The 25,726-nt window shown below is 47.3% G+C and overlaps 1 protein-coding gene across 1 annotated transcript; it reads right to left on the minus strand.

Annotated features, from left to right (window-relative positions):
• Positions 1–287: 287 nt before the first annotated feature.
• On the minus strand, positions 288–22,281 carry LOC8025637 (retinal homeobox protein Rx3-like). Its single transcript, XM_029973103.2, has 2 exons — positions 22,021–22,281; positions 288–761 (listed from the first exon to the last, which is right to left on the minus strand). Exons 1-2 carry the CDS (start codon positions 22,279–22,281, stop codon positions 288–290), a joined length of 735 nt encoding a protein of 244 aa, XP_029828963.2.
• Positions 22,282–25,726: the final 3,445 nt, after the last annotated feature.

The raw sequence follows: 25,726 nt of genomic DNA on the forward strand, positions 1-25,726 counted from the left end.
AAAAACAAACTCACTGGGTTTTATTTAGTGTATGTCACACTGGGCGTGCATTGTGATGTCATGAGTTTGATAACACAGGTCACGCACTTGTAGGTAAAATGACAGTGAGGCTTCCTAAAGCCACAGTCACGATACTCGTGAATATTACAAAAGAAAGTCCGCAGACAGTGTTTGAGGCATATTTCTTCCTTGCATGACGGCCCAGTCATGCAAGTCATACGCACAGAGCTCCACACCATCACGCCACTCAACGTTTCCCCGTCATCCTACACACAAAGTCCGCCGAGTCAAGAAGACTCCGGCCTTTCCTCCGGCGAACAAGACCTCGACGTCGTCCGCTTCGCGGCGTGCTCCTTCGCCTTGATCCTCAGAAGATCAAGACTAGAAGACGACCCGGACGTGGAAGGAGACTTCTGTCCCGCTCCGACCCTCTTGTGGTTCGCACCCGGGTCGAACAAGGGGCAGGGTCCCGCAGCCGGGAACGGGGCTGGCAACATGTACAGTTTCGGTGTCCAGGACCCCAGCGTGGCCGCCACCAGGGCCGACTGCGGGGTCGCCCAGAAGGGGTCACCGGCGGAACCGAAGGGTCCGGAGGCGGCGAAGATGTCGGCTGGGTGTCCCAGGAAAGGTGCCAGGCAGGAGCCGTGACCCCTGCTCTCTGATCCGGGGCATCCCAGGGGGGGAGGTGGAGGCGGCGGGCTGTCGCGGCCGAGGGCCTTCTCACGCTTTCTCCACTTGGCCCGCCTGTTCTGGAACCAGACCTGAAAGGCACGGAAGGAGTTGCCCAAGTCGTTTGTTCGGTGGTCAGCATGAAAACAAGGCACGCGCCATTTCCCCACAAATGTCACTTGGGCTGCCAGGTGGGCTGCCCAAGAGGGCCCCACTTTGGCCCGACTCGCAAAACCGACGTGGAACCCAAGTGGGCTGCCCAAGTGGAACTCACGTCCCCCCCTCTCTATTTTAGAGCCCACTTCGTGCTACTTGGCCAGATCAGTCGTTGCTAGTACAAACACTGGCTATATCCCGTTCACCCTTAATTAAAGGAGCAGTGCAACAATTTTTGTACTGTGCACAAATACCGCTTAAAACGGATCCCTAACGTTAATGACCTATGAAACACGCGTTCGTTTTTCACCCCACGCAATAGAAGTCCCAGAAAAAAATTTAAGAAAAACGAGCAGCGTTCACCCCCTCAACTCGCAGCCAGAACAAGCGGCCACGTGATCTGGAGCCGATTATATGCCGCCAGTGTTGATCATAGCCACGCGCTGGGGTTGGCAAAGCACAGGACACGCGCTGAGTTCCAGACATTGTTATGACTCGGCTGTTGTCGTCGTTGCAGCGATTGGACACGGGTCACAACCCGAATGCTTCTCGAGCTAGCAATTGTCACGAGCCCAAGTCGAGTGCCCACGCAATGCTCGGGTCCAATCTATGAACCGCATTCAAATATCGTCACTTGGGTGTACTGCGATCCCCGAGTTACGTCATCAAATTTTGCAAAGGAGAGATTGAATGAAAATGACCTCTTTTGTCCTTGAAATTACACCGCAACAAAGGAGTTTCTTGGCCAATGGCGTTGCGCGTGAGTATCCTTGAGTCCCAGCTGTGCCAGTAAGCTCGTGTAGAGAGAAAAACATTCCAATTGAATATCGTTGCACAGCTCCTTTAAGCTGAGAGTGTAGTACGCGCTCGTCGGTCCCAATCAACCGCCTCCCCTTCATCACTTGGTTCCCCTCTCTGCGCGTGGGTTTGGGCGGGAGCGTTATCACGTGGTCAAAGGGAAAGCTATGACTGGTCCAACGAGAACGTAGTTTTCACTGCTCTGCCAGCTTAGGGCTGAAGGCCAACCAGTCTTGTACACATTACTAAAAAAAATTAATTACAATCACAATTACTCTGGACTAAAAAGCATTCAATAATATTACTTTATGAGTCGAGAATAGAAGTAATTGGGCGTTACTTAATTGAAAAAGCAGCCGTTACTTTTTTCCGATTACTTCAGACTTTCGGAACGACAGAAGTTTTTGTCGGTTTGAAAAGGGTCCTATCGTACAGTCCATTTTTGGATAAGAATTGCTGAATTAGAAACTACTTATCTTCTCAATCCAGTAATTTAAAAAAAAAAAAGCACCCTCTTGTCGGAGCCGTGGTTGGACAATCCCCTTGGGAGAAAACTTACATAAACAAAGCGCGCCAAAGGAAAGAAAAAGAAATAGCAACTGTTACAAGTAATTTAAGCACTTTCAAAAGTGATCAAATTACTTCTGTGATTATTTCGTAATAAATGCAATTGAATTATTACAAAATTAAACCCCCAAAGTAATGAGTACGGTACAAATCCGAGCCAACGCGGTCTTTCTTTTTACCCTGCGCCTGCACAGAAAGACCAGATTCGCTTGATGCGTCTGCGCATGCGCAATGTCGACAGCAGCGCCACCGCAGCGACGTGACGTCGGAGAGTTGAGTTGGTGTATAGGTGGCGCCAACCGCCGAAATCTATATTCACTCCGCACTGCGGAGTGAATATAGATTTCACATTTAAATATTCTAAGCTTAAATGGTAAAACAAAATGGCTAGGTGGCGTAAGCTACCGCCCGATCCAAAGGGCTCAGCCGTATTCATCCATCCATCCATCCATCCATGCTTTTTCGTGCTCCTGCAAAGAAGTCTTAATAGCCAAACTTGTATTCCATACCCAAAACAAGTGCGGATTTCAGCTGTGCCTAATGCAGTTCTTGCGGCTCGTTCACGCATCTTAACATACTCAGGCTACCTGACCTTTTTATACCTTAGATGATTGTTTTGCATTCAATTTAAAGTTTAAAAGCACCTTGTATCCAATTTAAAGTGTCAAGGCGCCTTCGTGTGCATTTCTCACTTCCGTGAGCTAAAATCTAATTTTAGGGACGTCAAGGAATGTCTCTTAATGCAACGCAAAACTAAAAAAAAAATGCAGCATTGGTTTTTATGGTTAGAACGTCAGTTTTCGAAGCATCGCTAAGTAAAATAACTATATATAGTATCATATACTTTATTTATTTAGTGCATTTACTGAGTTGAAAAGAAAGCCCGCACGTTATTATACCGAATGCTGAAAATCAAAGTTGTGCTCAGCATCAAGGCCCGCAAGTTTCCCTCCATTTCGACGCTTCCGACGGCACCAACATCTCGAAAGTGTGTGCGCGTATAACTGATTTCATAACTCGCTACGTGCTCAGCAAGGACATCGATCCCGCAACACCACCCCTCCGATGTCCCCAACGAACCAAAAGCAACGGGTCGACGGAGCACTCAAGAGCAGGGATGAAGTCACTACACAGAAAAGACAACAGCCGCGACTCCTTGGCTGCTACACTCCGTTCCGGCACAGCTTATGGTAAAGGAGGAAAGCTACGGCTTTTCGTCAGCCAATCAGAGCAAAGGAGTCAACCACGTGTTGGCAAAGCTTGCTATCTTTAGTCGGAAAGCCCATTGACCGGCAACTTAAACCATGGAGATCGAGCAGCTGGGTTTCCTCTCGAATCGAGGCGCTCTAGTTCGATGTCACGTGCTTCCTTCGGACACTCTGACTGGCTCACTGAGGCGGCAGTTTTCTCTGTTTGCTAAGACAATGCCGAAACTGGGCATAGGACAAAGTTCTTTCTGTTAGTGCCCCGAGCGAGCCGCGTTAAACGCTTCATTTGTCGTCCGGCCTCTCCTTTCTTTAGTGTTATGCTGGATGGTAGCCACTGAGGAGAAACACGCTGTGTCCAGTCCTCCCTGTTCCGCCACTTTTGGTTCTCTTGTCTGCTTTTCCCTCCCCGTCGTCTGCTTCGGCAAAGATCGTCTGCTCGGTTCGATGGAAGCGAGGGAAGAGAAGTGTTTGACGGTTCTTTTGCTGTTTTTTTATATATATATATTTGTTTCATTCTGTGTGTATCTACTTGATCCTCTGTCTTCTAAGTTTGGCATTAAGCGTTCTTCTCTTGTTCTTGTCTCTAGTATTTTGGGGGTCTGTTGAGCAATTTTCTGGATGTCATGCGCTAACTGTACAAATCGAAGTTCGTCTAGTGGAGGCGAGAGATCAGGGTCTAGGATTGCCTGAATTACTCAGGGTAGAGACAGGTTCTGTTGTATTTAAGTGTCTGTAGCGTGCGCCCCCTATACAACATATCAGGCACTTTGAGCGATAATATTGCATTGAAGCACTAGTTAAAGCTACGTACCCCTGCCGGAAGATGAGAGCGCGTGCACTTCGCAGAAATAAAACGAAAAAAGGCCGGGCGGTATGATATATAAAATGACCAAGATCTCGATCGTCACTCTTCAAAAAGGCATGTGCATTAAAACACCATCAATGCATCAATGTACACTCTTCAAAATCGCATGTGCACCAAGGCACAATCAAGGCATCAGGGCACTCTTTAAAACAGCAGATGGATCGAGGAATCATCTTCAAAAAATCATTAAGGAATAAAGGTCCTTTTTTAAAGGGTGCTTCAACCTTTTCTTCATAGTCCCCGATTTTTCTGAAAATTTGCTAAAGACAACAACAAACTTCTCTGAAATATAACCCAGATATTGGGCCAAAATAATTTTTCGTTAAGTTAATGAATTCACAATTTTGATCCTCACCGCCATTTTCAAAGTGAAAGTCTCTACTGACCTCTATGAACATGTGACGTCAGCAGAAAGCAGAGAACTGTATATGCTTCGTTCTCAACTGATAACGAGCAGTTTCATGGCCTCAAATGAATGCTTTGGAAGCTCCCTCCAGCACCCGCGCGGCATCACGAAAAAAAAAATGCTCGGCATGGTTTACTTTTGGACTGCCTGCTCGACTTACAAGGCCTGCTTTTACCTGACGTCACGGCGCTGACGTAGCGGCACAAAAGCTATTCTGAATTTCGAGATACTTAATGGCATACCGACAAGAGTAAATGCCGATGAATCCGCAAATATAGCTAGTTAAGGTGGCTAAAGAAGTCGCCGGAGTGCCTCTTCAACAGCGCATTTGCTCCAAGGCATCGAGGGTCAGTCGATATAGGGCCGCCACCCACAAAAATGTATCGTCTGTTTATTTGTTTGTGACTGTGCGGCAAGAACGTTCTGGCCGCACAACATATCGATTCAAAAGCGGCGCCTATTTATAGCCTACTTGATATATGTGTCGTCTCAAATATCGGACGACTCGGTTCTCAAACACCAACTAAATCACCTGTCTCTTCGTATCTTCAACACACTCATTCAAGTTTCCCCTCTAAATGTAACGGAAAAGTTTCTAGACGACACGATGGAAAACTGCTGAACTCGAACGAAAATTAACGTTAAAAAGGGATTTTTAAGACCCTTCCCGTTGATCTGGAGACCTCCGAACAGCGATCGCCCCGCGACCAAGGACCCTTATTTATAGAGGCAAGCATCAGATCTTGAAATGCGCCGAAGAAAACTCGGCGTTGGGATCGGGCCCAATCAAGCAACACTGGCAGTCTCCATTTTTCGTATAGGATAGGTGGCGCAAGCTACCGCCCGTTACAAACGGTACAACCATTTACATCCATTCATCCATTCATCGTTCCCGAGGTTTGTCAGTGGATCCGATTCCGCGCCGAACTCTGACGCAGCCCTCGTGACCAATACATCTTCAGAGTATGTGCACAGGCAATGGTGTACCGGGAAAACTGGCGTAGCAGCCAATAGATCCCGTGCACTTTTGAGGGGGTCTATGGCCAAGTTGAGGCCATCCTACTATGACGAAGGAGAAAGTGGAGGTAATTTACAGGCTTTACTCATTGTAGGTATACTGTTGGCCAACAGCACCTCCTAGAATACAAAGCCGGAGCGCTCGGAGAGACGACGTCATGCTACATCAGAGCTGACGGCCGGGGGCCCAAATTGCCCGAGATGTCGACTTCGACGCAACACACCAACCCTTCCCCCCGGAGAGTTACGCGTTCGCGCCATGTTGGGATGCCGATCTGGCTGCCGATCGCGCATGCGTCACGGCTCAACACCGAATAAAAAACAGCGCACTGTTTGTTTTTCTTTCCTTTTTTTTGTGTTAGTGTTTTAGCTCATTGTTTTAACAGCGCCTTCGTGTCAAGCGTGCGCGTTTGTTTGCCTTCATCGTCTTCAACGGCATACCGATGCTGTTGAAATGTTGCGTCCCTCGATGCCGAGGTCCAGTTACAGCGGAGGCCCCAGGGTGACGGTGTCCAGATTCCCGAACGAGGGTAACTTTCGTGATGCTTGGACACGAACGATCCCGCTAGAAAACCTTGCCATCTCGAGTCACCCAAGGTGAGAACACCCTTATTTTTTCGAGTCATCATTTGCTCTAGTAGAACGCAGAGGAACTAGAAATGTAGTCACAAAAGAGTGAAAGCACAATTTCGAGTGGCTGGTGAATATTTTAACGTTTCGAGATTCGATAAGCATGTCCTGCTTTGTCCTTACCGAGGCCAAGGCACGTAATGTCGTTTGCTTTGCAGGTTTGACTCTTTCTTTGGCGCACGGTTATTGCGTTTCACTATAGTTATCAAAGACTTCCGAGTTTGTTCAGTGACTGAAGCACACTGCTTTTCCTCGTCTGTTCGCTGTTCACCCGTTGTTTACACGAGTGCGCTTTTATTTTCTATGTGTGCGATATGTGTGCGAGCTTCACTTTACGGACGCTGAAATGCTCCGGGAGAATTCGCACGTCGTCGACTTCATCGTTTGACCATCCGTATACTGGAAAAGTTCTATCGAAGTTCCCGGCGTGCCCGATCAACTTGTCAACAGTGCACACCACGCGGGAAGACCCGAACTCAAAGATGAAGCAAATGGATGCCGCTGCTGTGAGACGCGGTTGAAATATATAGTTGTTTGGTTGTGCCTATATGTCGTTTGGTTGTGCGCATGTGCTTGTCTGATATATTATTTGATTGCACAAGCCTTGTGGAATACGCGCTATAGATACCTGAGAGGTATTTTTTAAGATGAAAAATACCCCATTTACTACTCCAGTTTCCCATGTGATTGCTTGATGCTGTGAGACTTAAATTACTATGTTTAAGTTTACATTTGTTTATCAGTATTGCTGTTTAGATACACTTTACAAGTTAACTCTAACACTTAGCATTATATATGATGCACACCAAGTATTTGAGAGCAAAACATCGACAGTTTTTTGTCAGCGCTATGATAAAGATCTGACGTACAACTTAAGCGTTCTTCAATTTATGTCTATTTTGCTTGCTCCTCCTACACATAAACAGTGTTGTGAAACGAACTGTATCGAAGCCCATAAAGTGCCACAAGTAGTGCAACAAGTGCATCACAGGTGACAAGTGCGGTTGCAGCATCCAGAGTGCTATTTTAGCTGTTGCGCGAGGGTGACGAAGCAGACGTATTCCTGTGAAGTTTGTGTTGTGGCGCAACAGACCCGTTTTACTCATGCTTTTTTTTTTTATAAATAAGACTATTGAAGCTCAGAAATAAAATATATGAAAAATAAATGAGTACTTTTTATAACGAACACCACATTGGCTATATCGAACTCCCCCCCCCCCCCCCCCCCCCCCCTTCCCGGGCCGGGAACCGGGAAGGCTTCCAAAAGCGCACAAGCAAACGTCTTCTAGCCTGCCCCTCCCCCCCCCCCCCCCCCCCAAAAAGAAAAGAAAAACAAATAGGTAAGAAAGATAATTCCAAAAGCTCAAGTTACGAAAACAACTGAGCGAAGAAAAGATTCAGAAGGGGAGAAAGCTTAAAAATACACCCTGCACGCACGCACAGAAAAAAAAACTTTTCATCTTATGACGGTTGCCCACAAAGAGAAGCGATTGAAAAGAAAAGATAAGCTAAAAAAAAAAAAAAAACTCTGCACTCTCGTTTTACAACGAATGCATCGTGGAAGTTCGTTGTAAATGTTTTTTGCTATATCGAATTACTTGCTATATCGAACTGATCGTAGCGTTTCCTGCTGTTCGTTATAAACGGGTTTCACTGTACCGTTGTTAGGGGACACCAAGTCTTCGAATATGCATACAGTGCGCTGGCGAGCTAGTGGAAGTGTATACCCTTACTGTATCGTCTCGGGTGTAGACGAAAAGCGTATCGCAATATAATACACTTACCATTGATCAGTTCTGCCGCGCAGTGGATCTGTATATAAAGGTGGTTCAATTATATCGTTTAGCTTAGTTAGAAATGTTTGTCCCTGTTTATTTTTTCTGCCGGTGTAAAAGTATTTTTCTTCTGCTTCAGTTTGGGTCAATGTCACGATAAACTAAGTCCACCATTTGCAGCGATAATCCCACCATATTAAGGTTTAAACAAACAACTCATACCTCTCTCGAGAAAACATGATGTTGGCATTTTTGTCTTGCGTTTTTTTTTTTCTGATTTACGAATGATGACAATCATATTACAAAGTATAATAGTACTGCGTGCCGTTTATACTCGTTTTAGAGCGCAGCTCTTAGGGGCCCGTTCCCGGCTTGAGCGGCGTCGCCGTCGGCGTCGGCGTAACCGCAACCCTCGTAACCCTCGTGAGGGTTACGAGGGTTACGAGGGTTAATCTCATGAGGGTTACCCTCACGAGGATCACGAGGGCCACGAGGGTTACTTACCCTCGTAACCCTCACGAGGGTTACGAGGGTTAGTTACCCTCAAAAGGGTTACCTTCACGAGGGTTACCCTCACGAGGGTTACTTACCCTTGTAACCCTCACGAGGGTTACGAGGGTTAGTAACCCTCGTGAGGGTAACCCTCGTGAAGGTAACCCTTTTGAGGGTTACGAGGGTTAGTAACCCTCGTGAGGGTAACCTTCACGAGGGTTACCCTCACGAGGGTCACGAGGGTTATGAGAGTTACCCTCACGAGGGTTACTCACCCTCGTAACCCTCACGAGGGTTACGAGGGTTAGTTACCCTCACGAGGGTCACGAGGGTTATGAGAGTTACCCTTACGAGGGTCACGAGAGTTGCCCTCACAAGGGTTACTAGGGTTACCCTCACGAGGGTCACGATGGTTACCCAGGTCGTGACCCCCCCTGGGGTCACGTGACCTGGGGATACCCCCCGAGGTCACGTGACCCCCCGTTGACGTCATAGGCACTGATGACGTCGTCAGTGACGTCACTGATGACGTCACCGGCATCCGCATCGTCATCGTCATCATCACTGATGACGTCATTAGTGACGTCACTGATGACGTCACCGGCATCCGCATCGTCATCATCATCACTGATGGCGTCATCAGTGACGCTACTGATGACGTCATCGGTATCGTCACGTGGCCCCAGGTCACGTGACCCCCCGACGTCACGTGACGCCCCAAGGTCACGTGACTCCCACAAGGTCACGTGACCCCCAAGGTCACGTGACCCCCCCGCCCCCCGAGGTCACTTGAAGCCACCCCCCAGTACCCTTCCCTCCTCCTCCTCAAGAGCTGCGCTCTAATTCGGCGTTACAGGGAGTTGTAAACGGCTTTCATTTTTATATTAATAAAACGAGTTTTGACTATCCAACGTCGTTCATACGATGCTTCGACCACGCTAGTAGTTTTTCTTTTCCGCCGTACCACGAGGCGCTTGATCACCTTCTGCGCAATAAGATATGTTCACGAGCCCAAACGTTGTTCAAAGATAGACTTCAAGCTCACGAAAAGTGTGTTTTCGTCCACTAAAACTCGTTCGTACAAGGGCAAATGCACGCATGATTCGCTCACTTGCGTACAGTACCGCGGCGACCGTCAGCCAACGCCCGTGACGTCACCAGAGGAGCACAACGGCCTTGCTTTCTAGGAGGTGTTGTGTTGGCTCGCGCAACTATGTTGCTCCGACGTCGTTGAAGTACCGTGGAAGCTACGCTTGAGTTGTCAACGTAGCGTAAAACAGTTGACGCCGCGTAGAGGCAACAACATCGTTACTGACCCAGTAACTTGGGAGTTCGCAGTGCATCGAACGCTGGAAGAAAACCCGTTTAGCGTCCGCGCTGGTGAGATTCGTGCGAATGCCGAATCGACGCTATACATGGTTTGCACTAACGTCACATCGCGTACCTTTGATCACCCCGTAAAAGGGAGAGAAGGAAGCTGCTTTTGTAAGAATTTTGAATGGCGGGTTAAGCTTCCATAATCTTCTGGGACGAGAATAGCGACGTCTGTGAAAATCCGGGAGACACAAAACTGGATCCTGGTAAAAGGGGAGCTCCTTCTTCCCCTCTTCTCTGGTGGCCATCGGAGCGCTCTTGGGACGACGTCACGTGCAAGCCGCGTATAGCGCAGCGACCGTTTCGCTTCCCCCTGAGAATCTGCCCGCTCGTCGGATAATCAAATCAAAAACTCGCTTTGTGCACGTCGCGCGCTAAATGTCGAGTTCCGATGCAGCGGGCGAAGAGAGCAAATCAGATATTCCATTTCCTCCCCGCATCCTCGAACGCGTCCGTTATAACTTATAAAGGAGCCCTTTGCCTCCCCGCCGTCATCATCGACCTCCTCGCCGCCAGGTTCGCTCATATTTGCCCTTACCGGAAATTACGTCACACCGGAAGCGCGCTAATGCTTCCACTCGGGCGGGGCTCCTTCTCACCCAGCCCCCCTCGCCCAATACATCCCCCCGCCTCTCAAAAACTCATTTTGAGCGGAGTTACGAGAACGGCAAACCAAATTAAGCCCTAGCATCGCTTCCAATGAGGCTTTATGCGTTGTCAGTTCCCACCACTACACGATAGTGGCGCTGGGTACCTGCCCGTTTAGGAACCGAGTTATTGCAGGTTTCGGGTGGACTTTCTTTTTGCAGGTTCTGCTATAGAGTGTGGCGTGAGTGACGGGTTCATAAAACGTATATATGAAAACTTACTTATGGAAACGGGAAAAAGGGGAGGGGGTAGCTTGGAACGAAACGAAGGCTGTCGGCGGGAGCGCTGTCCCGTTTCTTTCTGCTTTTTCCGCCGCCAGGGCGTGAAATGGCGCCGGCTACCGTCTTTCGGCGCGGAGAAGGAAAACGAGAAAATCTCGGCAGTCGAGGTTATGAAAACTCAATTTGCGCTGCCGCTCACGAAGGGAAATGGCGTTTGGTTATTAAGGGAGACGCGGCCAGGGGAAAATGGTGATTAGTTAAGTTCCCGCCTGAACGGGGGCCGGCTTTGAAAGCAGCTAAGTGGGCTATTTACTGCAATAACGCTCAAATGTGCCGCCCTCTGTCGTCCGCTCTGCTTTTACTACCTGTGTGTTATCCAGCACTGAGGTTTTGGTGTTTATTTTTTGGCTTCTTTATGAGAAAGGAGGATCTTCTTCTGCGGATTCCGCGGAAGTGGGTTTGTTATTAATTATACGAAAAAAAAATTATGCGGCTCTCGGGATTTTTTCTTTATTTATTTGTTTCCTTTGCCGCCGTAACGAAAATCGCATTAACTGCGTGGATCTCGAGTATTCAGTAAGACAGAGTCCGTTAAAGTTTTTTTTTTTTTTTTTTTTTTTTTTTTTTCGCGATAAACTCTTTTTTGTGTATGTTTTTAAGCGGGTTTCAACCGAATTTAAAAATTGAAAGCGTGCGTTTAATATCAATAGGTTTTCCTTCTTCTTTTTTTTTCTTTTTTGTTGCACGGAACTTTTGTAAAATTCCTGTTTTATTTACCACACCGTGGTGAATAGACGCCCAGGAACCAATCACGAATTAACGTAATAAATCATGTCCTGCGTTTCTGAAAGGACGCGCTCAAGAGTGATTTTTGTAGAAGCTTGTTTTTGAGTGCACATCGTCTGTGGGGCTTTAGTCGATAAAGAAAGTTACCGGTTCTTAGGTGTTCCCCACTACCTCCATAGAATTTGACCAATAAACAAAGTTAATTGCGTGGAGTCTTCCGAACGTTACTAGTATCGTTCATTTTAGGCACCTTGTGCCTTACATTTTTCACGAAAACGTCGATTTTCTTTTTTTTTTTTTACCTTACAAGACGTAATACGGCAATTATTGTTGTTCGAAAACGCCGTCCGACGGCGCCCTAAAGGTGTCTGCTCCCAAGGCGCGGATAGAGGGACGTGTCATCGATCTTTGACTGCATTCTTAATAGGGAAATTGGCCGCTTATAAGTCCAACTTCGGGAGCGGTGCTGGACGGTCTCAGACGAGCAGCGTGCTGACGGTTTTAAGGCCGACGATAGTCTCTTACGGGTTAAGAATAGCGGGACGGGCCTCTTCCACTACTCCCTCTACTCTCTACACTGTGAAAGAGCGAACGCTGGAGGGGATGCTGAATGCTGAACTAGTTGGTATTGGTCTTGGGTTGCCAAAGGCATGGTAGCGCTTTTTAGACGAGGACAAAAGAAAGACAAGACAGACACGAACGCTGCAAGTGTCTGTCTTGTCTTTCTTTCTTTTGTCCTCGTCTAGAAAGCGCTACCATGCCTTTGGCAACCCAAGCTGGAGAGGAGACGAATGGAGAGAAGGAAATCCCCGATGCTTTTTGGTTTCTAGGATAGGTGGCGCAAGCTACCGCTTGTTATAAAGGAGGCAGCCATTAGCACCCATCCATCCATCCATTTATTCGGGGTGAAAAGCATAGAGTAATACATAGTAAACGTAAAGAATGGACACTTGGGGGCCTTTCGCAGCCGAAAAATCAAAAACAAGCTTCAGCTTGACACTTTTTTTTTTAAAAAGTGTTGTCCGTGCACATAGGTTTGGTCGTGTTTTCACCGCCGACAAGTGCCGTCCGTTTATTGTAAAGTTTTCGTCTTTTAAGCCTAAAGAAAAAGTGCTAGGACGCCTAAGCACTTCTTATGAGTTGTGGATGCGAAAGCATGAATGTCGTTCTTCCGCTCTCTCAGTTCGTCTGCTGTCTACTGGCGTGGACGGCCGCATTTCGCTACTACCGACGTTGCGGCTGGCGGCCGAGCGCGCGCTCTCGTGAAGCGGCCACCAATGGCTATCTAGGAGCCGTTTTGCTCAGCCAATAGGAGAATGGGCATTTCTTTCGCGCGCTTTTTTGCGGTTACCTACACCGCCGGCTCCGCTCCATGCGAGAGTTAATGCATTCACATTAATAAGAGCTCCATGTAGTGGTGTGCTACACCAGCCTACACGTAGCAAGTTACTCTATTACTTCTAGTGTTGCCTCTGCCTGTCGCCAGACACCGCTGCGGTCAATAAAAAAAGGTTACATTTCGAGATCCGTGTTAGTAATTTGCCCAGAAAAACTTTAATTGATACACGTAGTGTAATATTATTTGTAGAAATATTGGAACCACGTAAATTATCCGACGTTACATCACCAGTGCCGTCGTGGCATCAGCCACAGCCCCACGGGCGCCATTATTTTGTTGGGGGCCGGCACGTTGGGGTTGCTCGGGCGCATCTGGAGCTTTGCGACATTTTGGCATCGTTGTTCCAGAACTTGAGCATGTAAATAGGGCATTTGGGGTGTTTTCTGTTTTCAGCGGTAAGGTTGTTTCATTTTCTGGTTGCCTGAGTTGCCCTGAAGGGAGATATATAGTTTCCGTATCGGTGTTGGGACGTCTATACCACGTGCATTTGCCGAGTGACTACAACGCAGTGAGAAGTGGTGTGAAGATATGGGCATTGGAGCTTTAGACTGGGCCTAGAGTAAGTTTACGTTAGTTTATAGTTTTCGCGTGTGGCAAGCGCGCTAGCGATACCGCCTATGACCGCCCAGCGTTCGTCTCTGGTTTGCATCGGGGCGATGGGCGCTGGTTGCACCGTTTGCAGAAGGAGACGCAGGTGGTGCAGGTCAATGCATTGGGTGAGCACGACGGAACGCTGTGCGTTGACCGTCAGCGGAGCTCGCTTGTGGTGATAAAGAACTTTTTAATAGGCGCCGAGGAACTGGGGGAGGTGAAAAGACGAGAAATTTGTCTTTGTATCCACTGCACTAGCCGAACAAGTAAGAACAGAAGAGCCATGAGCGCGGACGCCGGGGTCCCGCGTTCAATATGTCTTGATAAAAATGAAAGGGCCGTTTACAATGCTCTGTAACGCCGGATTAGAGCGCAGCTTTTGAGGAGGAGGATGGAAGCGTACTTAGAGATAGGTGACTCCTTGAGGTCGCGTGACCTCAGGGGGGTCGTGTAACGTCAGAGGGGTCACGTGACCTCGGGGGGTCACGTGGCCTCAGGGCGGTCACGTGACCTCAGGGGGGTGACGTGACCTCGTGGAGGTCACGTGACCTCGGGGGGTCACGGGACCTCGGGGGGGTCACGTGACCTTGGGGGGGTCTCGTGACCTCGCGGTTACGCCGACGCTGACGCCGCTGAAGCCGGAAACGGGCCCCTAAGAGCTACGCTCTAAAAAAAATTAAGCCCACCATTACCACACTAAAAATTATCACGTGAAAATGCGCAAGCTTTCTCCTGCTTCTGCATCCAGGCATTTGTAGTTACACAGCACGCTGCTTGTCCGCCTGTCATTGATTTCGCCCACAATAAACTATTTTTGTATCACTTCTTGTTGACGTTATTTCCTGGGTTGGGTTCTAACAAAGAGATGTGACTGCGCTACAAGGTTGTCATAAGCCTTAGAGGGTGACTTCAAAATAACTGAAGATGTAAACGGGTGGGTATCTAAAAGAAGTGTAAAAAAAATTTCTCGAGCGAAGCCAAGCAAAAGGTGAAAGTACGGAACGGAAACTAACGTTAATCCAAACCGAAAGTAACTTAGCGCCTCTGCCGACTGCTAGATGTCCTTCCTGTCCTTCCACTATCTGGGCCACTGGGACCTTCGGGAATGTCCACTCTTTACGGTTACTATCGTAGTCTATTTGTGCAGAGTGCTTTACATGAGGCCATGGGGACTAGAAGGGTAGGAGGGGGCATGAAGTCAGCCGCGTAGCCTTCACAAGCCATGCTCCCTTGACGCCTCGCCTCTTTCTCGATTTTCTCCTTGCCCTCCTCACTTATCGGGCCAACGTGACCACAGCACGTCACCGTCGCGTGGTTGATGGTTGCGGGTAACAGGGACCGTGGTGCTGGTGCGTTCTCATCGCTCTCATGTTATATCACACTACAATACGTTTGGCCTTTTATCTTCGTTGCGGCCGCTACAGGTCGTCCACTGGGACCTTTTATTTCTGTCCTGGCAAATTGAAGCAGCTCAACTTGACTCGAGGTTGGTACATGTTCTATTGACTATTGGAAGTGCACGGAGCACACCACGCTCCACTTCGATGGGGTCCAGCCACCGCCGCGACCAACGGCCGAATTCCATTGTTTCCGCAGTTCGGCGATCGTCAGAAATCTGAGAGAATTCTTGATCGATTCCTGTTATCGTAAAACTATGTGTGTGTAATACGCCAAGGACTTACCGGTGAAAGGTAACTTCCGCTGGAGAAAGGCCAGTCCAATTGCGTCAGCCGACCACGCTGCAAGCGCCCATCCCGTAACCGGAGGAAATGAGCGTCCCGGCGACGCCAGGTTTTTGTTTTTTCCGTTGCGATTGCGGCGATTGCCCTGATCGTCCCGCGTACCAGCATAGGTGTGTCGTCTGCTCCTGATTCATCTAAACCAGCCTCAACCGCTTGCTTGCTTCACGTCTAGCCTTCAATCTGACAAAAAATACCAGACGGAGCGCGCGCAAGCCTGCAAGGAATCCTCCTACGATCAACCCCCCATATCGCACGTGACATGTTACGCGCACCAATTGCCAGAGAGATCTACGGTCACGTTGACCACAACATCTTTTAAACTTTTTTATGACCAGGCTTCACACATATTGCAACGTGCCCCCTCCTAGTATTTATAACCTCTTTGCATGAGGCGCGTCTATTTCCCTTCTTACGTTGGAACAGACCATACACGCACAACTATACAGGTAACCAGGGCCAATCACGAGCCGGCTAGAAACCACGTGGTACGTATTCTGACACGCGTACATCAGTGCGTGACCGCATACAAAAGAGTTTGTTACTGGTTCGTGACTGGGCCTGATGACGGCTCGTGGCTTTGGTTGTACATTATCGTATACGCCGGGAAGGAGCGTATGCAGGGTGCGCACAGTTCGTAATAGTGAGTTTTAGCAGATCGTTACGATCCCTCCGATAACGATAGCCGATAAAGATACGATGAAGGCGCCGACGGAGTATCGGGTATTGTTATCGGAGTCATCGGAACGGTCTACTCAAAGCAGACTTGTGCCTATCTCAAATGCTCTACTCAACATACTGTATTTCAAATACTTTTTTTAAGCATCTTGGTATTTTGCAATTTTCTTTTCTTTTTTGAGCGAGAGTATTTGATATTGTATCTTAACTACATTTCTGAGTGTCTTGTACTCATTATCTCAAATGCATTTTTGACATTCCGCCATTTTCCGATTTTTTCGGTAGGAAGTGGCGTGGGCGTGGCACGAGCCAACGTGAACATTCTTTCGAGCAGCCAAATCCTGTTGCTAGCTCCGATTAGCTACGGTGACCCAGATTGACCTTGTGAAAACGTTGCGTTTGTGCCGATTGTCTCATATTTTACCCCAAAGTTCGTACAATGAAGGTTTTTCCCTCGCCTTCCCAAAGGCGCCTTTTGTTTCCTAGAAGTTCCCCCCCCCCCCCCCCCCCAAAAAAAAACCTCAAACTAAACAGGCGGCTTTGCGGAAGTAAAGACTGCCACACTGAGGCGCGACGCAGAACGGGAAACAACCCCCGACAACAATGCAGACTTCAGTGTTAAAAAAAATAACACAGAAGAAAGTGAGAAGTGGGCACAAAAAGAAGAAACTTTTTGTGACCCCGCTACGGCAAAACGTGGAGGTTTGTTTCGTTTCTTTTCTTTTGGTCGTCAGTTCGGCACCTATTGCTCTTGCGAACACTGTCTGTAAGCGAACATTGATAAGCAGAGAACAGTACAGCAAACGAACTACGCGGAGGATGACCTCTCAAATTGTCAACAAAGCGTTCATCAACGTTAATTGCCCCTCTGAACGCAACTATATACTCGAAGGTGCGACCAGTGCCGTGGCTACTATGTGTGTTCTCTTTGTTATCAATTCACTCGTCTCCGTATCCCAATTTCGTTTATAGTGAACTCCCCATATAGGAAATTTGGATTGTAGTTAAACGATGCGTCTAAAGCGCCGTCCACACACTTCCCGAGTGGGACGGTGAGAGACAAAACTTTATCTAGCATTTTAAATACTTTATGAAGCAGGTATTTAGTAACTTAAATACTTTTATCGAGTATTTTGTCCAACACTGACTAAAACTCCCTGGTGTATGCGGCTGTTCGATCGAGGTCCTGTGGTTTACGGGCCGCGCTCACGAAAAGGGAGATGAAAGGAGGTGACCAAACCGTTGATCGTCAAGCATGGCCACCCCTTTGTCCTCCGTGCCACGCGACTACGCAACGCGTGAGGACTTGCGAGCAATCTGCCCATGCGGGGCGTCCGCCGTTAAATTGCGAACACTCTCTATGATTTGTTTTCTAAGCTTTCGCAGCTGGCGAAGTCTTCTCAAAGTGTCTCGGAGTCATGTCTCCTCCAACCCCCCCCCCCCCCCCCTCTTTTCCTTTAAAGCGCAGCTCTTAGGCGCCCGTTTCTGGCATGAGAGGCGTCGCCGTCGCGGTCGCCATCACCGCGCGTTACATTATGGGACATTTTTCATAATGACGTCACGTGTGCCGTCATGAGGGTGAAAATTTCCCGCTAAATTTGGCGTAAAATTTTCCCGCAAAATTTAGCGGGGAATTTTTCCCGCTAAATTTTAAATTTAGCGGAAATTTTTTCTCGCTAAATATAGCGGAACAATTTCCCGCCAGATTTGGACACTAGCGAAAAATTTTCCCCGCTAAATTTATCGGGAAAATTTCCCAGCTAAATTTAGCGGGAAAAATTTCCCGCTAAATTTCGCAAAAAAATTTCCTGCACCATTTACCGCCAAATGTTTACCCTCGTTACGTCACAGGTAACCCTCCCCTCCGTACCCTGGCCTACTCCTCCTCAAAAGCTGCGCTCTAATTGGGCAGTACAGAAAATTGTAAACGTCTTTCATTTTTTCTCTATTGTTTTATTTTTCTTTTTTTCTTTTTTTTTTTTTGTATGCTTGCGTTGCGTGTCCGGTGGAGTTCGAGGCACAGGCGTTTGGCAGCCGGCCAACTCTCTTCGACCGTGGCCGTTGTGACACGCTTCACTTTTGAAGGCTAAATCAGAAGCTAGCTTCGGTAAAAGTGCAGTTCCTCATTAAAAGTAACTCCATCCGTCGTCACAGCGTGGCCACAGAAATCGCCAAGGAAGAAAAATAAACACTTCTGAAGCCTAAACGTTTGACATGACCCACCTTTTAAAAGGACACTGACAGGGTATTTATGCTCGCCGAGGTTTTTAGTTGTGCGTGACATATGACAGCCCAACTACCCGGAACAGAATTTGCGGCTCGAAATTCGGTTTCTTTCCGCCCGAAAACCGCCGATCGAGAGCTGGCCGGTTTCAATCGCCCTCACTATTTTTTTCGTGGTCACGGGCCGTTTTCTAAGGTTTAGACACAACCACCAAATTTAATCAAAGTCGTTAGTCATTGAAAGCACACACTCGATATTAAAAATATTAAAAAATATGAAACCCATTTTCGTGGCTTCAAAAAGCTGCAAAGACGTTGAGTGAAAAAACAAAAAGTTGATCAGAGAACCGGAAGCATTCTGTGCGTGCGTCGTTTCGCGTATCGTGGGACTCGCAGGGACGGCGATGGCAGCGGACGACGGGCGTGGGACCTCTACTTCAGAACTGTCGTTCGCGGTACCGGCGAATTCTGTGTTCCTTTAAAAGAGAAATTTGGGACCGATCAAAAGAATTGGTATTCATCCCGTACGACACGCCCGACCACCAAACCGATTTACACGTAGACGTCGCCGAGACGTCGCCTCCTTCTCGTGGCTGAAGACATCGCTCACGCAAACGTCAAGCACGAAGTGCGTACTTCGAGTTGAATATGCACGCGTACGGTTTCTTTACTAGGTGCGAATGTGGCCAGTGCGTGGTGCTGCCAAACTTTGACCCGGGAGTGCTTTTGCTGGAGGAAAATCAGCAGCAAACTTTCCAACCTACAGTTGACCGGCTGCATTATTATTGAGGAAAGAGTTCCCCCAGTAGCTCAGTGCAAAGACGTCTGGTTTACACGCAACGGAACCGCGTTTATCCCCTGTGAGCGCTTTTCTTTTTTTTTTTTTTTTTGTCAAACATTTTGCGATATTTACATTCGATTTTTTTTACAATTATCACTGAAAAAAACATCTTGTGGACGAAACGTCGCTGAACTACATGGTATGAGATTTCCTTTTTGACACCTGCGAACTCAATGTAATCACTTTCCACAAAATGCAAAGGAGCATATACATCGGGTAGCGTCCGCGTTCTGAGGTGCCCGGAAATAGGCAGTTTTCGTAGATCGTTTCCGCTGTCCCGCAACGCTCTCCGCGACCAGCTACGCTAGCCGGAACTCTACAGTCAAGGCCATCGGCGCGCCGGCGCAGTAGCGGCTGCTTCGTTGCGGAGGGCTTAGCGGAAGGGGAAGCGCGGTCTACAAAAACTCCCTAATGGTCTACAGGAATTGCAGCCAGCCATTGGACCCGATCCCGTTGACCTTTCGAAAACGTGTGAAAACTCTGCCGCAGAATGCCACTTTTTTCGGACGCAGGACATGGGAGGCAGCTTTTCACGCAACATCTTGGGAGTATTCTTTTCGGAGCCGATCACGGAAATTCAGCACGGGCACTCACTACTCATCTCCAACTCTTGAATGTACGAAACAACGCATCTTGATACGGAGAACAGCTAGCGGAACAAACAAAACTGCAAAGAGATTGCTCGGCAGACGGTTCCCCACCAAACATGTCTGCTAAGCGCAAAAAAAAAAAAAATATTTTACCACTTTTTCTTTTTTCTTTACTTCGTCAACCTTCGTGCGCCGGTTTTGGTTTCGGTCTCGAGCAGTTGTGTTTTTTGGCTTTATTAAAAATATACGTGACTCTGTTGCAAAATATTAATTGGGCAGCCCTCCGACAACCATAATATATCGCCTGACCAAAAAAGAAAAAAAAAATTGGGGAAAGGTGTCAGACTCCTTTGAACTAAGAGTATCACCCGACCGCCGCAGTGGCGTAATTGTTTTAAAATTCAGAAGTGGCACAGATGTTTTTGATAAACTTTTTTTTACTTCGCGGTTATTTGCGTTTTGAATATTTTAAGCCTATCGTAATATCCTACAGATGCCCCACCCCTGAAAGATGGCTCACCCGTATTTTTGGCACGATTTGCTATTTGTTTCAAAAACACCGAAAGATGGCCCACTTCTAGTAATTGCAGGGTTTTGGCCAATGGTGACCTCGGCAGAAATGGCGCTGCTTAGCCACGGCGGCAGATAAGCGAGCATTGTTGACTGGGAAGTACAGTCGTCTTCAGTTCAATCACCCCCCCCCCCTCCCATTTTACGGTCACAAAGCTTTGTCAATCACAAATACAAAAAAAAAAATATTTTTACTTTTTTCATTGCACACCGAAAGTTAGGCTACTCCTAATTTTCACCCGATTTGCCTTTGATTTTAGGTGGGCCATCTCTCGGGCTATTACGTTATGCCATTATAGACCAACACGTCGTTTACAAACAAAACCAAATTCTGCGCATGCGCCGACAGCAGCGCCATCACAGCGACGTGACATCAGAGCCGCTCGTCGGTGTATATAAATCGTTGCTGTACGTCGTAGTCTCTCACTATGCGTATAATTATACAGCAATTCAACATTACATTTTTCCAGGAAGTCTAGCGGGTCTAAATATAGGGTGGTCCAAGTTACCAGGCTCGATCTAAAATGGACCGTAAAAATTGACGCCAGCACGCAGGAATCTAAACTTTTCGTCAAAGGTGTAATTCACAGGTCGGTTTTTTCTTGTAAAATTACAAAGCGTATCTCTCTTTCTGTAACAAATAAGGCCAAGAAACTTGTCAGGGTCTACGGCGGGCAGCAACGCAGACGACAGGGGTCCAGTAGCGGGGTGTGTTTGACGGTCGTATTGATAGATGGCGCTACCTCCTTGTCGCGACAGCTCGCGACCACCGTGGTGTATTAAAATGAATATAATCTTTTTGAAATGTACCTTCGGTTAAAAAAAAATGCGGACAATAAAAGCAAAACTTAAAGTAAAAAAACGCGTCTGCTTAAAGGAGGCGCTTTTGCTGCCAACGGATTTCGTCTGCGTGTCGTCTGCTATCTTTCGCAGGTCGGCTGCACCTTTAGACGCTGCTCTCGGCGCCATCTATCAATACGAACGCCAGACACACACCGCTACTCGAGTTGGTCGTCTGGGTTGCCGCCCGCCGTAGACCCTGGCAAGTTTAAAAAGAACTACGCTTTGTAATTTTACAAGAAAAAACCGACATGAGAAATACACCTTTGACGAAAAGTTTAGATGGCTACGTGCAGGCGTCGATTATTACGGTCCATTTTAGATCAAGCCTAGTGACTTGAACCACCCTATATAACGGAGAAATGGAGTTGATGCATTGATTTTTTTCTTTTCTTTTTCTGCTAAACTTGGTGCGAAATATGGCATGTCAAATTTAGCTGGGAAATGAAATGGGTGTATAATTACGCACCCATTAAATCCTTCCCATTATTTCATCATGTCACACTTTTGCGTTAGACGTTCTTAAGGATTTTTTTTAATTTAAAACTAGTACTATACATATTCCCACTTAAAAAGACGTAAGCATGTCTTCATGTTTGACTCGGCACATGCTGCGCTTGTGTGTGACGTCACGTCATACAGTTAAGTTACGTGATTGTTTGACGTCACGGGACACCACGATGTCACGGGACGATATGAGGTTACGTGACCTGCTTGTCGGTTTATTTTTTACCACAGATTCGGTGTATTTTTGTGTAAATTGGTTAAGTTGTACCCAATTTACACAAAAAAAAACAGAATTTTTTGGGAAAAATAATTCCGAAAAAAAGCAAAAACAGCTGAATTCCAAAATAAAAGGAACATCGAAAGGACGGAAGTGGCGAGTTTTAACACCTTTTCGTTACACACAAACAAAACAAAAAATGGTTCTGCTCACTTGAACCCTGGCTTCACTCAGGTCCAACCGGAGTGCCAGCTCCTCCCTGGTGAACACATCCGGGTACTGGGTCTTCTCAAAGGCCCGCTCCAGTTGGTGCAGCTGGAACGTGGTGAAGGTGGTGCGACTCCGGCGGACCTTACGAGGCTTGGCACCACCGGACCCGTCTTCGGTACCCCGGCCGTTGGACGACGTCGACGGCCCCGGAGGCCCGAAGTCGTCCGGGCTTCCGGGGGACGCGGACAGGGTCGTCGACGCCATCGACGACGGCTCGGCGTCGGACGCTTCGACGCGATGACCCCGGGACCTCGCCGAAACGTCTACGTAAACGGCGGGTGCGTTGTCAGGCTTGGAAACTGTACGGAGTGCAAGTTCGTCTGCTTCTTGCGCAGGTGTTGCAGTGACGTCAAACCGATGCTGAGCTCTGATTGGCTTCGACTGAAAGGCTAGTGGGTAGGCCTCGAGGCAGCTATAGCGTTGAGGTCTGCCCACTATCTTCCCAATCGGAGCCAATTGGAGCTCGGCGTTCTCTGACGTCACTGCAACACCTGCGCGAGAGGCGTGACGAACTTACCCTCCGCATAATCGGCGACAGGCTAAGAACCTAAAGTCGGAGTCTGACTGCTAATATGGCGTGCAAAAAGACGTTCGTTGCAGACATGATGACAGGGTTATCTGCGTACAGACCTCAAGCATTTTCGAAACATGTTTGCTACATGCATATGCGTGCCTCGAACATGTCTAAAGGCAGTTTTTAATGCGAAAGCATTAATTGTCCCATGGAGCGAAGCCCGGCGTTGTCTGTAGCAGCAAAACGGCACCTAAATTCCTATTGGCTGCGACGCGTCATGTGGCTCCATAGGAACGGCGTCATCGTTGCTAAGGGGTCAGCCGAACTGGTGGTGTCGCAGGGGGAAGGGAGTTGGAGGGGGGGGGGGGGGGGGCAGGGAGGGTATGCGCTGGTTGGACGTTAGGCCTAACGTTAGGCCTATCGTTACGCTTTGAGGTCTAATGTCATCAACCGGTACACGCAGCTGTTTCACATGAGGGGGGGGGGGGGGGGGTGGAGAGACGCGGGTTTGCGCTGGTCTGACGTTAGGCCTAACGTCTTCAATCGGCACCCGCGGCGTTGTTGATGATGAGAGGACACATGATTTCAGCACGCGCCGCACCGAGCTTCGCACTCTCGCCGCTGCCTGACCCAGCGACGCAGCAGTCCCCAGCGAGCCAGGGCGGTCTGCGCGGCGCACCGCCGCACTCTCTGCCGGCGCTGCGGCCACTTCTGCTCCTCTTGGCGCCGATAATGTTTTCGCATTCACAACTCATAAGATCTTAGGTGTCCTCGGAATTTTTTTAATGACTAATTTGACAGAACCACGATACAAGGAATTAAGAAACACGGCTCAGAAAGTGTCGGCAGACTGCCTTTTTGCGGGATGTGTTAACCGCGAGTTTATGCTCATATAAAAAAAAAAAAACATCTGTTAAAAAAAAAAAAAAAAGGATCTTTAATACATTTCGATTTTCACAAGATAAGTTTGACAAATAATATTGGCAATATTACGAGAGTGTTTCAACTTTGCTTCGCTGTATCGGGATATTCGGCATATCAGTATTCGCTATGATACGGTTCTACTGGAGAAAAAGTTTTATCAGGTGAAATCCGTCTGCGTTTTTTTTTTTTTTCAGGAAAACAATAAAGTTCAAAATCCTTTCTTTATTAACAGTATGCATTTCATTAATTTGAAAACATCACAAATTCGATAAACAGTCAAATTAAAAATGACGAAAGAACTCGCCGGAATGATAAGGAATATATATATATAAAAAAAAGACGACCATTTTTTTGTTCGCAGACATAGCATTTGTATTAGCAGAAATACCAGAACATTTTTGTATTAGCCCACTGTACAGAAATATGGCACAGATGTTGCGAGTACCAGGTAAAAAAATATCCCCCGTGAGTTTGTCTTATTCTGTCTGTTTATCTTACTTAAAAACATTGGCATGTAAATACAATATTTCTTTTTATTCACGCAATTTTTTTTTAAATATTTTTGTTTGTCTAGATCTTAAAGTCGCTTATGTCTGTATCTGTTTCATATTCCGGCAACGACCCACAAATATTTTTTTTAATTGCTGGTGGGAAGAAAAGCATATGGTCAAAAACATGCAAGTCTTTTCTTTCTTATTTTTCAATAATCTTTTTTTTAAATATTTGTCAAAGTTTTACACTTTGACTGATCTTGCTTGGTAAACTTGTGTGCGCAAACACACACGACAAACACGAAGGGGTGGACAAGGACAAGGGCCATGCGCCTGTCGTGGTCCACTCCGTCGTGTTCGCCCTCCGTGTTTGCGCGGACAAGTTCCCTCAATACCGTGAACCAACTCGCCCAATAACCAAAAGTCTTGCTGACCTTACTTCGCTGGCCACTTTTAAACGTAGGACCGTTTTAAGAAATATATGTTGAAATAATTATTTTAATTATGCTTAGTGTCGGGCACTGCGGACGCTTGAGGTAAATGCTTAATCGTATAAAGACCAGTTGGGGAGCGGGGGAAGCAGGGGGTTTAAAAAATATATTTTAGGGTCGTTTTTATTTCAAGTGGCAAAACAAAAATAGTGTGTTTCACAGTTGTGTGCTGCGTCTGAATTGCCTGAGTTGTCCTGTCGAAGGAAGTTAAAGCGCTCGAAACTTTTACATAGCATAATACGTAACAAAACTTGTTTCAAGTTTGATGTCTATCTTCAGTGTAGCGCCAACTGCGACACAAGACAGAAGCGTCAGAAACTGATTCGTGAGCCACGTTGCAGAAAAGACGTTTTACTTCTCTCTTTTTTTTCTTTTTTTTCTATACCGTTTGCGAGTAAAACGAGTGGCCCCGCAGCGTGACGGGTATTGACTCTTTTGCTAAATTTTCTAGTGCAATAGTTGAACTTTTCTCTGTTAGACTGGACTCCAAGGACTAAACTGCTTTTTCGTTTTACGCAATGTTAATGCGTAAAACGCATTAACATTGCGTTTTACGCATTAACCATTAACCATAATGCAACGCGCTGACCTTTTATATTGTTTTGCCTGCACCGGGCCTTGGCCTTCAAAGTGGCCTGGCAGGTACCTTCAAAATTTATGAATAAATAATTGTGTCAATGGCAATATCTCGGAGCATTACTCGTTTAGACTACGTTCCTCGATAGGGTACACGTTTTATGAAACTAGTTAACCAACAGACAATTTCATAAGGTGATCATCTGGTGAAACGTTGGCGAGCGTTCTAATTTGTTGATTCCCTCCACGTATTGCAACTTGTTTTTCTTTTACTGGTTATTTTATAATTATTAATTGGAAAAAGAACAAATTGAAGACGTTTACAATTTTCTGTAATCCCGAATCAGGGCGCAACTCTTGAGGAGGAGGAGTAGAAGTTGCGGAGGGGAGGGTATGCTCCCCCTCCCTTCCTCCTCTCATGCTCTCCTCCCATTTAGCGGAAAATATTTCCTCTAAATTTAGCGGGAAATTATTTATCAATATATGGGAGTTTTCGTAGACCGCGTTTCCGCCTTCGCCAAGTCCTCCGCAACGAGGAAGCCGCTACTGCGCCTGCGCGCCCGTGGCCTGGACTGTAGAGTTCCGGCTATCGTAGCGGGTTGCGGAGGGCTTTGCGGAGGGGGAAACGCGGTCTACGAAAACTCCTTATTTAC

Source organism: Ixodes scapularis, unplaced genomic scaffold (assembly GCF_016920785.2).
Source record: "Ixodes scapularis isolate PalLabHiFi unplaced genomic scaffold, ASM1692078v2 PGA_scaffold11__112_contigs__length_91849675, whole genome shotgun sequence".
Classification (NCBI taxonomy): Eukaryota; Metazoa; Arthropoda; class Arachnida; order Ixodida; family Ixodidae; genus Ixodes; species Ixodes scapularis.